This window comes from Camelus dromedarius, chromosome 8 (assembly GCF_036321535.1).
Source record: "Camelus dromedarius isolate mCamDro1 chromosome 8, mCamDro1.pat, whole genome shotgun sequence".
Lineage (NCBI taxonomy): Eukaryota > Metazoa > Chordata > Mammalia > Artiodactyla > Camelidae > Camelus > Camelus dromedarius.
The window spans coordinates 74,471,281-74,486,607 of record NC_087443.1 but is presented as its reverse complement, the minus strand read 5'-3'; the positions used below and the strand labels follow the sequence as shown (position 1 = coordinate 74,486,607).

Here is a 15,327-nt window from a genome sequence, read left to right as displayed (position 1 = left end):
AACCCCTGCCTCACTTTCTTCCTTTCCCCAGTCGAGGCCCCTCAGTTCTAAATTCCAGTAGCTCCCCAGGGATCACAGCTCAGGAGTTTCTTAGGGGCGGGAAGGAGACGCAGCTTAGGACAGGAATCACACACACGCTGTATGCAGTGGTGGCTGTTACTCAAACCCTTCACTTGTTGATGAGCTGTAAGGGTGCCCATCTCTCATTTTTTAATGTCAAACTAGTCCATTTATTGAAAAGAAGCTGTGTGACAAAATGCTGCTGGCGCTATTCGGGTGTTTGAAACCTGTGGGGAGAAAGTTCAAATTGATGCAGTGAAAGAACGGCACAGCCGAGCTCTCCCCGCCGGTGCGCGACCTCAGCACATAGAAGCAAGTGCCTTTTCGTCCTCCTGGAAAGCAAACCCACGCCTTGTTTGTTTAGCACTTTGAGGTACAGTGACAGAGCGTCCAGCACTGGTGTGTGCGCTCCATGCTTCTCGCTCCTTTGTGGGTTGTAATTTGCATTATGAAAGATACAAGGAAATGTATTCTGTCTGTAGATGTCTCTGAAGGAGCACGTGGTGTGTAACAAAGCAGCTTCTGGAAACTTCCTCCCACTGTGTTTTGGTGAGAACTGATGAGGAAAGTGTTGGGCTGTGTGCTCAGCATGGATTTCTCCCCTTCTCTGTGTGAGAAAGGTTAAAAGTCTGCCACAGACCAGAAAAAAATAAGTGCAGGAAACGTTAATGTTGCTAGGTATTGTTTAAATCTCCCAAGGAGTACTTTGCCCCGTGTCAACTGTCATATTTTACTGAGCAGGCCATGCGACTTGGTGGAGCCAAGGGGAGGCACTGGCCTGTGACACTGGAAGGCAATCAAGTCAAAGTTAGAGGGACAGTTAGGGGACCACAGAGACAGCGTCACTGATGTCAGAGGGGACTGGCCCGTTGTCCCCACGGAACAAGGTGAGGTCAGTCCCACTATGGAGGTGGACACAGAGCACTGGAGAACACGTAGGCAGGGGGTCACCCGGAGGATGGCAGCACAGAAGAGAAACCAAGCCCCAGTGGCCGCACGGGAGGGGCAGGGACAGAGCTGCTTCCACCGAGCAAGTGGTTTGGGCCCCAGGCTAAGTGTCTGTGTTCTTCGCGTCTTGGCCTAGGATGCCTGTGATGTAGGAACCCACACACGGGGCCGCGGGAGCCGCTGGGTGGCCTGGGGAGGATGGGTGTGTCATTCAGCCCCTCCCCACCACGTGCCCCACTTGCCCTCCCTGACCCTCTTTCTTCCTTCTCTTCTCTTTCTCCCCAACCTCTTCTCCCTTTCCCCCTCTTTCTATTCATTCACCCATTCTCCCTAAGATGCACTTGAAGTCCCTCTAGCTTATGCGTAGAGATTGCTGGCTTCTGCTGGGTTTCCCCAAAGATGCCTCAGTCCCCCAGCTGAGCCTGTTGTGAAATAATCAGCTGGGGGAGGGAGGCACACGCGCTTTCTGAATTCCCCACGGCAGTCACTGGTTTCAGACTTCGAGTGGCTTAGGTAGATGGCTTAATTGTGTGGGTGAACGTCGTTATCTTGTTGATGTATTGGGGGAGTTATTTTACTATCTGTGAGGCTTATCATCTAATTGGGAAACTGGGTGATGGTTTTGACCTGGTTTTACTGGAAATAAAAACCACTCTTAGGACCTCAAGTCATTTTATGAGTCCTTTGAGCTGGGAGCCCATCATTACTAAAATTGTTTTGTTATCTATGGAGATACAACTCTGAGTAGACTCTGATTGTCCTCTGAAGAGAGTGGTGCTCAAGATCATGGTAGTGTCTTCAGCCTTGAAGAATAACAGTCTTGGGCCCGGCAAGTTACAGTTGGAATTTGGTTCATAATAGTTGGCTTGTTGGATCCTCAAAATAATACCCTGTTTGGAGACATTCTTTCTTGTCATTCAGTAAGAAAGCTGAAGCCAAGAGGGTTAGGCAAGAGCAGAGTGGAATTGGAGCTCAGGACTTCACCCTCACCTCATGCAGGCAGTGCCCAGGCAACCAGCATCTCCTGCGTGTCCAGCCTGAATAGGACGTGGTCCTTACTGTGCTGTGTTACCTCTTGCTACAGCAGCAGGTGGCAGGTGTCCTTCTGGTGATGTTGGTCCAGCATCTCAGATACCCCTGGTTTCGGCAAGACTTTGTGGTTTACCTATTTCAGATGAAGGATTCTGAGTTAAAAATGCTTTCCTTTAAAAATGGAGAAATCATAATGCCACCTTTATCTGGAGAGATTTTTTTCTGCTTCACATATGCCAGTGTCTTGTTCTGTCCCCGTCCAGCAGTCTTAGGGCCTTCCACTGCCTCCGCAAAAAAGGGACATGGCTTCCCCTGGTTGGAGGGCCAGGACAGAGCAGGTTGGCTGCATGGGTCCCAGGCTCTCACTTAAAGGAAGTGTTGCTGCTTCTGTCCAGCTGCTTCCCTGCTCAGTAATCTCTGGATGACCGGTTCCAGCTCAAGGGGACGCAAGTGCTGCGACATTCTTGGTGACCTGCTGACCGTGCAATGTGGTCGCGATAAATATCGATCATTTTATGACCCAGGCTAAGCCAGTGTAAATACATTCTAACATTGTGGGTGCTGTTTCAGTGATCAGCTGTTGGAGACCCAGGACCCCAAACGATATCTGAGCCTCGCTTTGAACAGCTGTAAACGGGGTTGGGTTAGGCCAGGTGGCCTTTGGGAGCCTGTCGGTTCTGATGTTGTATGACGCTGACTCTGGGATACTGGAGGGGGAGATGGTCTGAGATTTGGGGCCAAACTGATTCCTTTCTTTTCCCCCTTTCCCCGCATTTCTCTTCCCCTCCCTTTTCTGCTCAGGATTCAGAGTTCAAAATATGTCTGTTAGTCACTGAGTTCAGTGCTGTTATGACTTAAATAGCCTTGAGAGGCCTCCTCTGAGGACTGTCCAACCAGGTCCCCAGCAGCATCTTTTTTTTTTTTTAAAGTTGAAGTGTAGTCAGTTTACAGTGTTGTGTCAATTTCTGGTGTACAGCTCAATGCTTCAGTCATACGTGAATATACATGTATTCGTTTTCATATTTTTTTCCACTGTAAGCTACTACAAGATATCGAATATAGTAGCCAAAAGCATCTTGTAAACATCACTTTGCCCTTCACTTCTTTCTAGAGAAGCCTTCTCTGACATTTCTATGCAACACGGCTTGGCAGACTTCCTGTAATGGGCAAGACTGTAAATATTTTAGGCTTTGCAGGCCATCAGGTCCCTGGTTCAACCACTCAGCTCCGCCATTGTCACACCACAGCAGCCCCAGACAATGTGTAAGTGAGCGAGCAAGCTTGGCTGCAAGCCTGTAAAACTTTGTTTACAAAAACAGGCGCTGGCTGGGTTTGGCCTGGGGGCCGGAGTTTGAGCCTGCATCTCCGGATGTGCCGCTAGCCTGCTGTGTTCTTCTTCCTGACACTTAGGACCACCCCACACACTTTAGAGTTGTGTAGATTTCATATTTGTTGTCTGTAATTAACATCCCACAAGTGCAGGGAATATTTTATTTTCCTGCTGCTTCCTGGGCATCCAGAATAAAGCGTGGCCCACAGTAGGTGTTCGGTAAATAATTGTTGAATGAGAAAAACAAACTTTTGAAGAGTAACCCGCCTGTCAGTTGGGGCTCTCTGCCCTTGTTTCGGGGTGTGTTTTTCCATATTTAAATTTGTATTCTGTTTTCTTCCCTGTGTTGTGGTTATCTCTTTGTGTTGCCATCCTGTTGGCTGTCTGGGCCCTTCTTGGCGTGGATGCCTTGTGGGGGCTGCCCCTTTGGGGAATGGGCTGGTGGTGGCGGGGAGGGGGAGGGTGAGTTCTGGAGCCAGATGCTTGGCAGCCCTCGCTGGTCCTTCAATGCTGGGACTGAAACACGAAGTGACTTTATTTCAGTCTTCTGTGGGAGATTTGTCCAGACTACACTCAAAAGGACAAAACAATTGCCTTGTGACGCTGCCCAGATTTGGAGCTGTCCCGGAGCTGAGAAGCTTTGTGTTTTCTGGGCCTGGGACTCCGGGTACCATTCACAGTTCTCACTGTGAAGGATGAAAGCCGATTCATGGACCCTGGTGGGTCCCAGCCAGCAGCTCTGACTATTCTCTTCGAAGGCCCATGGTTCCCTCTCACTCTGTCTGCAGAGGCTGGGTCCTCCTGGGTCCCCTTTTGCCCTGCGTGTTTGGGGACTGTGATCCTGTTCCACACAGGCCACCTTCTAGGTGTGTGCCTGGGGCGGGGGAGGGGCGCACTAGGAGCCAGGAAACCTGAGCCCTCCTTCTAGGATCTTGGCGTCTCCTCGGGGGACAGGACATGCTCCTCAGGAATGTGGTCCCTCCCTAGGAGTGCGTGAAGTGGGCAGACGTACGAGAGGGGACATCCGCTTCACTCTGGGCCAGGGTGGCTGGTGGCAAGCTCTCAACCAGGAGGGCACTGCGTGATTTGGCCTTTGAAGGATGGGTTGGGTTTGGTGTGGGGGTGAGGGAAGAAGGGGCAGCCCTCAGTTAGGAGACAAAGGCAGAGGCCTGAGGAGGCTGGGACTAGGGTGTGCGGTGGGGGCTGGTGGCAGGGAGGGGTCTAGCTTTTAAAATGGCATATTAGGCCTGTGGCCGTCACCAGCTTCGTTTCATGATCCATTTAAGTGCAATGGGGACCGCCTCTTGGCTGCCTGGGGCATTTCCCCCTTTTTGGTTTTGACGTTAAAGCCTCCAGGCTTTCATCATTTTAAGAAAAATGGTGTGTTTCAGCTTACCCAGTACAGAGTTAAATTTCTAGACCAGCAATGTTTTCATCTGGGCCTGGGAATTTGAGGATTTCTTTTTAAGAAGCTCGGGTTTATGACCACAGGCAGAGTCTAGCAAAAATAAATAAAGGTGTGTGTGTGTGTGTGGAATGAAACCATTTGTAAGACACACATCCTTACAAGTGACAAATGCTGCAGTGATGGACTTCCCTGGGTGTTACGGTGCAAGCAGGATTTGGACTGGCAAGCGACTTCAAAGTTTTCTTGTACGATATCCGGTATCCTTCCGTGCCGGGTTTTGAGTTTGTTTAACGCCCTCCAGTTTGTGGAAACCGAGTAGGGCAGCTTTGGCTGGGTGCTTCCTCTGGTTGGTTTCAGGTGCTCCTCTGCTCTTTGGTGAGGGCAGCTTCCTGGGGTGCGGGGAGAGGCAGATACCCTCTGGGGCCGTTTGCAAAATGTGAACCATCTCTCCTGGGAGTCAAGGGGCCTCCACTGACCGTTGTTGGACGTTCTCTCCTCTTCCTCCTTCCCATCTGTCTCCGTCTTCTCTCTCCCACCTTTCTGCAGAGCCACCAACCAAATACCAAATCTCCCAACCGGAAGTGTACGTGGCTGCACCCCGGGAGTCGCTAGAGTTGCGCTGCCTGTTGCGAGATGCCTCCATGATCAGTTGGACTAAGGATGGGGTACACTTGGGGCCCAACAATAGGACAGTGCTTATTGGGGAGTACTTGCAGATAAAAGGTGCCACGCCTAGAGACTCCGGCCTCTATGCTTGTACTGCTGCTAGGAATGTAGACAGTGAGACTGTCTACTTCATGGTCAATGTCACAGGTGAGTCGTCCAGCGAGCCCTCTGCTCTCTTCTCTGTAGCCGTTTTCTGGGTAAAGTGTTACTGGACAAGTGAAGTTACAGTGGGATCTGCTAATTGCATGCCAGGTGCAGAGCTTCACGGTTTGTGATCCATCTGTGTTTGAAGTTCTTCTGCAGGACCTGGTATATCAAGAGAGAGGCTGGTCATTCAAAATGACAGGGTTTCTCATGTGCAGATAACATTTTTCTCTTAAGACAGTGCACTTTTATTTAAGTAAACAACCCCCGCAACCGGCATCCTTGGCATGTAGAATACAGGATGGAAATTTGGATGCTGAAGATTTCCAATTCCTTTTATGAAAATTTGAGTTTCTCACCTTGACTTTTCCATGCAGTGATGGGGGTGCTGCACAGGCCCCCCTTTTGTGACCAAGTTTAAAGCTCTGCTTTCAGAATATTAGCAAACAGTCAGAAGGCCACACAGGACCTCAGTTTTCCTGTGGACTAATTCCTTTCTTGAAGGAGACCCTGAGTGCTAAAAGATTGTGTTGGAAAGAATCTTTGGCTATTACACAATCAGTAAATTTGCTGGAGACTTGAATACTGTTTGAAGCTTAAAATCCATTTTCAGTATATCCAATTTTATAGCATGTTTAAATAATGTGAAAGCAGAAAAGATTGAGAATTGTAATAGAGACCAACTGTCATCATGGAAAGAAAATTTAAGCCATTAAAACCATCTTAACTAAACATGGTCTCAGACTTTGCGCCTGGGTTCCTGGGTCGTCGAGTTCCCTATCCAGAGGGATTGAGTTGTAGATGATTGCAGCCTCTTGCTTTTGCAAAAACACAACCATGGATGTGTTCTTTTGAATACAGATGCCATCTCATCCGGAGATGATGAGGACGACACAGATGGCTCGGAGGATTTTGTCAGTGAGAACAGTAACAGCAAGAGTAAGTAATTGCTGTCTCCGGAGGTCCCCGAGAGAGGAGAGCCTGGTGGGCAGTCCTGACTCCCAGCTGTCTTCCTGTCCACTCTTCGGGATGCTCTTGCCTGCGGTCCTCACCGTTCTCCGCTCTGTCTACGCTCTTGACTTTCAAATCTGAGAATAAACCAGTGTTCTGTGCACCCTTCTCTCCTGTTTGTCCTTTCTTATTGTGTCAGTAGCCTCTTTCTTTTGAATGCAGTTATGAATTTTCTTTCCTTGGTCTTCCTCTTCCCTCTGGTTTCTCACTGTTCGGAGATGTAAAGCCAGTAGAGCCATGTAATATCCTGGTCGTCTTCATAACCACTGAGGATGCCTGGCTTGACCCAGTGGTTCTCCACTGGGGGTGATTCTCCTCCTTCTCCCTCCCCGGGGACACACTGGGCGATGTTTGGTTGTGTCAGCTCGGGGAGAGGGGGATGCTAGTGGCATCTACTATGAAGAGGCCAGGGATGCTGCTCATATACATCGTTACAATGTGCAGAACGGCCTCACAATAAAGAATAATCTGGTCCAAAATGTCGATAGTGCTGAGATTGAGAAACGATGGCCTGGTAAAACATTATTGCATCCTGAGCAGAAATAAGGGAAGTGTGCCTTATTTTGCAGATAGAAAAGGGGAACAACAAATGCTGTTTGCGTATCTAAGGGCAGTTAACACTGAGCACCGACCCTAGGAGGTCTTTACTTGGTGAGTGAGAATGTGGCCTCTTGGACCTGGGCAGCATGGGTTCACATCCTGCTCTACCACTTCTGAGGTGGGCCACCTTGGGCAAGTAATTTAACTTCTGGGCCTCAGTTTCTTCAACTGTAAAATGGGAATAATAACAGTATTTCATGGGGTTGTTATGACGATGAGCTTGTATTTGTACAGTGCTCAGAAAAGTACTCGTGAGCGTTTGATAAAGAAGATCAAATGAATTGTATTTTCCAATAACATGGCTGGAATGTTTCCAGAGCGCTTTACGTTGGCCACTGGCATTCTTTGCTTAGATGCTATGTTCCACATTTTCTCGAAGGACTTTTGTCAGTTTAATAAATTCAAACAAGACCTAAATAATAAGACAAATTGTTATTAAAATCGATGTTGGCTGGTACCTGGGATAATGGTTTGCTGAATTGGGGCATTGGATTTGTCCCTGAGTCTCCTAGCAGCTTGGGCAAAAAGAAATTTTTTGGCTTATATACTTTTCACTCTTTGGTGAGAAAGCTTGGGGCCTGGACCACTAGCATCAGCATTCCTAAGAACTTACTAGAAATGACAATTCTCATTCTGAATTAGAAAAACTCTGGGGGTGATTCTGATGCACAGTGAGTGTAAGAACTACTGGCTTAGGGATTCACACAGGCAGATCTGCCTCTAACACAAGTTTACTGTTAGAGATCTTATCCGTAATACAGTGGGTAATAAGGTGAGAGAGTGTCTTCCATTGTGATTTGCACCAGCCTTCTAATGAGGTGGTTGTTATTATTTTTGGTATTTAGTAATAAAACACTGGTACATTAAAAGATATCACTCACTTCTTATTAGTTCTTTGGCTCTGGCAGTGATGAAGAGGTCTGCTCTGGGCAGGCTCTGTTCTGGCTGCTGGTTCAGTCCATGCTCGCAACCACTAGATAAGGAGGAAAGAGGCGTTGTTTGTGTTTTATTGATTGGAAATTTGTGATTCAGGGAACAAAAAGCAGAGAGCCGCAATTGAGTCGTAGGCCTGTTGCATGTCTAATCACAGGCCCCTTTGCCAATACCCAGGGTGATGATGTGGGTGGAGGGAGGAGGCTTGCCGTTGCTTACAGCTCTAAAGTGGTACCCGTGTGTGGGAGCCATTGCTATTGACTGTGACATCAGATTCAGCTCAGCTCCGTTGGCATGCCTTGGAACCGCGTTGTCCTGGTGATCGGTACCCTGCCTAATAGCGTGTTACCACGGAATACGCAGGAAATAATAAAATGTAACAGTGAGGTATAGGTTATGTAACAAGTAGGCTGAGTGAATGTGTCTGTGATGACTCAGCAGGAACACCTGCCGTGGACCTCCGGGTTTTCATCCTGAACACTTGTCCTGACTGCCCAGTGTCCAGGTGAAGGCCAGATAGTCCTGAGCTCCACTTAACAAATGCTGGCCCATGTTGAGTGAATTGCCACGCCTTCACCTTGCGACCAGGGTTCTTTGTAATTAGCTCTCGAATGACACCAACTCTGCCCCGAAATGGATGCTCTGCAGTGATTAAGGGCTGGTGTTAGCTGTACCAGGGAGATACTGCTGTCGGGAACTGCCTCTGTTTGGTGCCTGTGAAACATTAGACGCGATTTAAAGTGATAGCAGTTCTTAGCTGGCTACTTGGCCTCTGCCATCTGTTAGTGTGATTAGGCTGGTCTGATTCACAGGTGCAGCCTGGGGCAGCTGAGATTAAGCAGCTGTGGCCTGTGTGGACAGAGGAATGCCATGGCCAGGGTAATTGGCAAGGCGGTGAAGGGGATGTTGCCATTAAAACAATTTTTTGCCACCTCAAGTGTCAAATGCCTGACCTGATTAATAGGGAAAATTGTAGAAGCACCGAATTCTTTGCATTTCCAGCCACCTGGAAACCACTCGTGTGTCCAGATTGATTCCTTCAGTGTTTTCTGATTGTCTGGAAATGCCACTGGGGTGTGTTTGAAAGTTCCCTGTCAGCGAAGTTAACAGATGATGCTCCAGTGACCCTGTGCTGACAGTGACATTTCTGAGCTTCTCCGAAAAGGGTTCTTCTCTTTTGGGATTGGTTGATGTTAGTTCCACATCTTCTGACTTGAAAACTCTATTCCAGGGTATTCCCACTGCTGGTGTTACTGTTTATCTAATTTTTGTGGTTAACTCGAAGAAGGCAAGCTTATCTTCCTGGTAGAGTTCTTCTTAGATTCTATAGAGAATAAAAACTAAGGTAGCCAAATATAATGGCAAAAAAAAAAGTCAAAAATTAAGGCAGGATGGTTGAATTTTGGCCATGAAACTGGTATCCATTAACATCCAAGTCCAAGTCTGATTTGATTTCTTTATGAATGTCCTGCAATGTTTAGGTTGACCTTAACTCTTTCCTGGGAGACCCAGCTTAAAAGTGGGCTCCTCTGGAGAGGATTTCCTCGTTTGCACAAGCAGATTGAGTGGCTGGGAGTGTTCCATTGTCTCATGAGCAGTATTGCGTAGTATCTCAGACCTGCCTTGCCAGTAGGTTGCTTCTGGATCTTGAATGAGTATTTTGTGGAATCACCGTCCTCACACGTATCTTCTGTGGAGCTCCTTGAAAACAGAGCAGTGTTCAGATTTGGTCTGCACACAAAGAGAATAAGCCAGTGTTTCTCAAAGAGTATCCCTTGGAACCCTAGTACAGAATACTTCTCTGCCAAAAATGAGTTGTGTTTTGAGATGAATTTGGAAAATACCTCATACTGTGACCTTTCTTGGGGACTTCCAGTGTCTATCAGCATAATACAAGTTCTGAGAAGTTCTGTAGTAAAACATCTGTTTCTTTTTGTCCTTTCCCAGGGTTTTCCAAACTTATTGACCATAAGACCCTATTTAAAATGTAGCATCTATTAGCATCCTGTTGCACGTGCTTTGAAAATCCCTGCAATGGACTGATTTGATTGATCTGGCTACCCCACCTCCCACCCCTACCCCCACCACTTTTGAGTCAAATTCTTCCATCACAGATGTGGAGGGCATTCTCCGGTCATATTTTAGCAGCTGACTAGCTGATGACCTCACACCTTACCAGTGCTAGACGTTTCCCTGAGCGGAACAATCCTGTGATGTCATTACAAGCCTGGCTGCCAGGAAATAATGCTGCTACATATGCCCTTTGGTGAAAGAGATTTTCTCTGGACAGAAAGTTGCAATTTCAAATGCTAATTTTTGAAATGCATCCAGGCTGAGGGTTTTGAAAGGTTCAAGCGTCATGCTTTAGCATAGGAAAGCATAACTTAACTAGTCCTTGCCTTCCCCAGGTACTAGGTATCTTAATGGGTTATCTAGCAGCAAATACGTAGACCTGTCCATTTTTTTTCAAGATACTTTTTAATGACCTCTAGCTTGTGTTTAAGTATTACTGTTTCTGAAGAGCTTGAGACTTAGTTCTTGGGAAGATCGTGATAGACAGAAGTTCAGGTTGGCTGCTTAACTGGAAGGAATTGATGGTAAGACAGCTGTACCAGGATTCTTGCTGTTGGAGTGGTTCTGTTGAGTGAAGAGAGAGAGAAGGTAATTTTCTATTTTGGTTTTATTCCTGTTGAGACCTGCAGCTGCCTGTACTCTGCGTCAGGGAGAAGGCAATTTTTTTTTTTTTTCTGTCTGTTTTTTGGAAGTAACGAGGGAAAATGATGGTACTTGGCCTGAGATTCTGAACTTTCACTGATGGTCCTGCTAATAGTAATAATTCACAGTCACCTTTGCTATAATTGGGATTTTACTTGGTAGAGATTGTGTCTAAGTTGGCAAATGCTGTTTTTTTCACTGTGTTGCAGTTGCCAGGAATTGAAGAAAACAAAGTTTTAAAAAATGCACCAGCTTCCTATGGTTTTTTGAAATGTCTTTGGAATGAAAACCTCATCATACATTGGCTAGGTTGTTTATCACAAACACTGGTGATGGTGTTCCATCCATTCGGCCGGATTGACAATCCTTTCTTTCACGGCTTCCCCTCTGGTCAAACAGCATCACCAGCGACTGGAAGGTTCTCTTTTGAAGGCAGATCGTGGGAACTCCCACGGGCAGCTGGTCTCCCAGGGGACTCAGGCACTTCACATGTGGGTCACTTGTCTGGTTGTTTTAATGTCTTTCTTATCAAATGACCTGCTGTTCAGCATGTTGTTGCTTTAATGAGATGTCTCAGATAAAGAAATCCCCATCCCCCCCAGTCACACCTCCACTCACATCTCCATCTTTTGTTGGATTTGCTTTCTCTTTCTGTATGCAAAACTGAAAACAGACGAACTGCAGTCTGCGGGAGGGATGGGATGGAGCGCTCAGAGACATCTCCTCCCTCATCAGGGGTCAAAGCATTGAAATGTCCTGATTAGTGATATTTTTAAAGGCCCTAATTATAGACTTAAGACAGAGGCCTTAGTGGAGCTTTGGGGAGTTTGTGAGACTTAATCTAGGAGCTGAAACAGGCTGTGTTTTTATTTTTTTTATTTTTGCACCAATAAAAATATAGTTGGCAGTCATCAGTGGCCACAGCGCACATAAATCTTGAGCTTTTGACTTAATTTCCATGGGAGAGTTCAAAGGGCAGTCTGGAGTGGTTGAAAGAGCTCTGCTCAGGGAGCTGGGGACTTGGGTCTAGCCTCAGCCCAGCCTCTGGCCGTGCGACCTTGATCACGTCACTTAACCTTTCTGCATGACATTGACCACACCGGCCGTTGGGCCAGATGGTCACTGGGGTCTCTTCTGGTACAGTGGTAATATGATTCTGTGTTTTTCCTTTAAACTGCTGGGCTGTAGCCTCTCTTTTTGGTTAGAGAGAGAGAGAGGAGGAAAAAAGACCGTAAACCTTAGATGTCAGTGTCGGGACAAGTAAGAGTCTTTGTGGCAGTGGGCTCAACAGCCCAAGTTTTCCCCTGAAGTTTAAATTGCAGGGTCAAAATAAATCCTCTTATCTGGCCATTTATTGACAGAATCAGTATCTGTGTGGAATGTAGGTACTTGGAAAGAATGTTAGGACTGGGAGGGGCCTTATCAGCACATTCAGTTCAACTCCCTCATTTTATAGCTCAGGGTTTTAATAGTTGTCCTTCTGGTTCACCCTTCCATCCATCCATCCATCCATCCATCACACTAGAGTTCCTGCTCCATGGTTTGAAGATGACTCAGGCTGCACCGTCCAGGTGATCCACTCTTGTTGGTCAGCAGACCTTGAGGGAGTGTGCTTTTCATTATGGAAACACCCTGCTGATGGAATCACGCATAAATAACCAAGAGGTGGCTCAGAGATGGAATAATGAATCTTCTCCTTAATCTGCTCAGCCAGCCGCATCTTGAGACTTCTGTATTAAATTAAAATTGTACTTACTTAGCATTATTCCTAGTGTACAGTACCTGTTTCAGTGTAGAACATGATAATGAGTAGGTATGCCAAACCTTGGTGATGGGATTTTACTGGTTTATTTTGGCTGGGTCTTACTGTTCCTTTCACTTGCTTGTTTTTAGTATTTTATGAGTAAGTACATCTTTCTTTTGCTACCTCTGCTGCATCAGGAGATCTGAGGATGTCAGAGCAGAAGGGGCCATACCGATCCTCCAGGTCAAATTATTTACTCCTAAGTATAATACATTTTTTTTTAATGCCATCAGGGATTTATACCACAGTTCCTTCTCTATTAATTATGTCCCTAACATTATGGAAGACCAAGTTGATGTCATACATGTCTTCCAAGCAGTGTGGTGTGACCTTGGCCATCCCTGTTGAGCACCTACTGTGTGTTAGGGTCATCTCTTTGTAGATCATTAATTTGTTCGGTGAGTTTCTTCTCCAAATGAAGGTTGTTAATGTGGTTCACAGCCTTGGGATGAAAGATGACTCCTTAGGCAGAGAAGCTTTTCAGGAGCCTTCTCCCTATTTCTCTCCAGCTCCATTGTCCTTCTTAGGAGGGACCTGGCCTTCCCATGTGTCCAGACTGCAAGCAGAGCCGGAAATATTGAAGACAGGAAGAGATTGCAGAGGACATGGGGCCATTGATGGCGGCGACACAGCAGGGCTGTGCCTACAGTGCGATTATTTTTGTAGCTCTTCCAGGTTCTTCAAGTTTTGCATAAAACTAGCTTATTTCAGGAAGAGCCACTGTAAAATAATAAAATAACCTCCCCCTCTAGCACCATGCTCTTAAAAAGATTCGTGTGCTTGGCATCGTAGAGGAAGTCTTCATCACAAAAGCACATTGTGCCTGTGTGACTTTTAGCACTCACCCCGAGTGAGGTTGGATAAAGGGTTGGGGGTGACCCAACACTGCCACACGTGGAACCTCGAAAACTTGGCTTGACAGCCCTTTCTGTTGAGTCGAGATTTATCATTATTCAGGGAAGGCGAATGTTGTGAATTCGGGTTTCGAGCGATAGTCATGTTAGTGATTGGTTCCTGCATCGTGGATTAGATTTTGTGGCGCCCCGCCCACCTGCCATCTCTGAGACTTTAGATGAGGAACATGGCCGTGTGTCTGTTTTGCACAAGCAGGTTTTATAGGTGCAGTTTGGGTGATTGAAATTTCACCCTGGGGAAGTGGCTACCTGCCAGAAATTCCAGCAGAATTCTTTCACCCTTGTCCTTAAATCATTCCTTAGGCGCCAAGAAAAAGGTGCTGGTTGCCAGGGCGCTGTCGCCACAGGCCAGGACCGTCCGGGCTCATGTGGTCTGGGGTGATCCCCTGCGGGTTACAGCCTCACCCAGCAGCTTAGCCCAGCGAGAGGGGAACAGAGCCACATTCCTAGTTCCTAAAGCTCAGTCCTACTTTTCGGCCTCGGGAATGTAGAAAGCATGCCTAATGGTACGTGCGCACTTATCTATTGATTTCTTTTATGTAAAAAAGAAAAGACATTCCACAGGATCATTGCAGCCGTAATTGATGCTATCTGAAAGAGTTACTACATTAATATTTAGCTAATTCACATGAATAGGCTATTGTGTTTACTCAAACAGATGACATGAGTGCAGACACCTGACAGCATGAGGTATGCTTTTCATTTAGGTCCGATTTGTAAAAGTCTTTGTGTAGTGACAAAGCTCATTACTTATTTTGGGCTCTTAATGCTTTCTTTTTTCGTGGCTGTGGATGGATTGCTCTAAGTAGAAGCTTTTAAAATGAAAGGTGATTGAAATTGTTTCAGCATATGCCAGACCCTGGGAGACTTGCGATAAATAGGAATCGGGTACTCCCTGGGGAACCCTCAAAAGAATAGGTGTGTTATGGGCGTTTGACACCCCAAGTCAAGTGGGTACCAAGTTGCTTACTCATTACAGATGCAGCTGGATTCAGACAAAAGAACGCAGCCCTGTTCCTTCTCCCTTGTCCCCCCTTCCACGTTCCCTCTGGTCTTTCTCTGTCTGGTACGCATGACTGACAATTTTGGCCTCACTTTGCTCTGTCTTGGCATCATGTCGACACCACCTATACCCCACTACCTTGACACTTAGATCAGCAGAAGGATAAAGAAGACACAACCGTCCTTGTTAAGAAATCCCGGCTCTGCATTTTACAGCAGGTTTCAAGAGCAAGGGTGAGGCAAAGAGGGGTAGGGTGTTTTGGAAGCGGTTTTTCCACTTCCTAATTCTACCATTAACAGCCTGGCTGTTAAGTGAAGGGCATCGCTTCCCCAGGAACGAGCTGCACCATCCACAGAACTGAGCAGGAAACTTCTAAATCCGCATCGGAGACAAAAGCCCCTTCGTACGCCCATTTTGCCTCTGGTTTGTGGAGTGTGTGTGCCATTCCTCAGTCTAGCCTGCACCAGAAATAAGCAGTAGTGGATCAGTCTTTTAGAATTTCAGTGTTCTAGAAGGTTCCACAATATTTTAGAATGTTTATGGCCCTGTTGATGGATGCTTTAGACGGGAACACGGGGATTTTGGTGGCTCAGACAGAAACATACATGTGAAGAGTTACATCGCTGTACAGGATTTCACTGGAAGTCCTGGGCAGTAATGCAGGAGGCAGTGTGCCTTCAGTCAAGGTTGTCTGTCCTGGACTCCAGGCCTCCATGCAGAGAGGTTAAAGATACGGATTCCAGTGCCTTGGAGAAGCCG

The 15,327-nt window shown here is 46.8% G+C and overlaps 1 protein-coding gene across 10 annotated transcripts in view; it reads left to right on the top strand.

Moving 5' to 3' along the window:
- FGFR2 (fibroblast growth factor receptor 2) overlaps positions 1–15,327 on the top strand; it is a 136,211-nt gene that overhangs the window by 56,698 nt on the left and 64,186 nt on the right. For 5 of the 10 annotated variants that reach the window (XM_064488494.1, XM_031461873.2, XM_010997738.3 and 2 more), the window contains exons 3-4: positions 5,325–5,591; positions 6,450–6,527. The exons of 2 other annotated variants lie outside the window; for them this stretch is intronic. In XM_064488494.1, coding sequence (XP_064344564.1) covers positions 5,325–5,591; positions 6,450–6,527 — 345 coding nt within the window. The remainder of the gene's footprint in view (positions 1–5,324; positions 5,592–6,449; positions 6,528–15,327) is intronic. 3 more of the 10 variants (XM_031461878.2, XM_031461879.2, XM_064488497.1) reach the window with 1 other exon arrangement.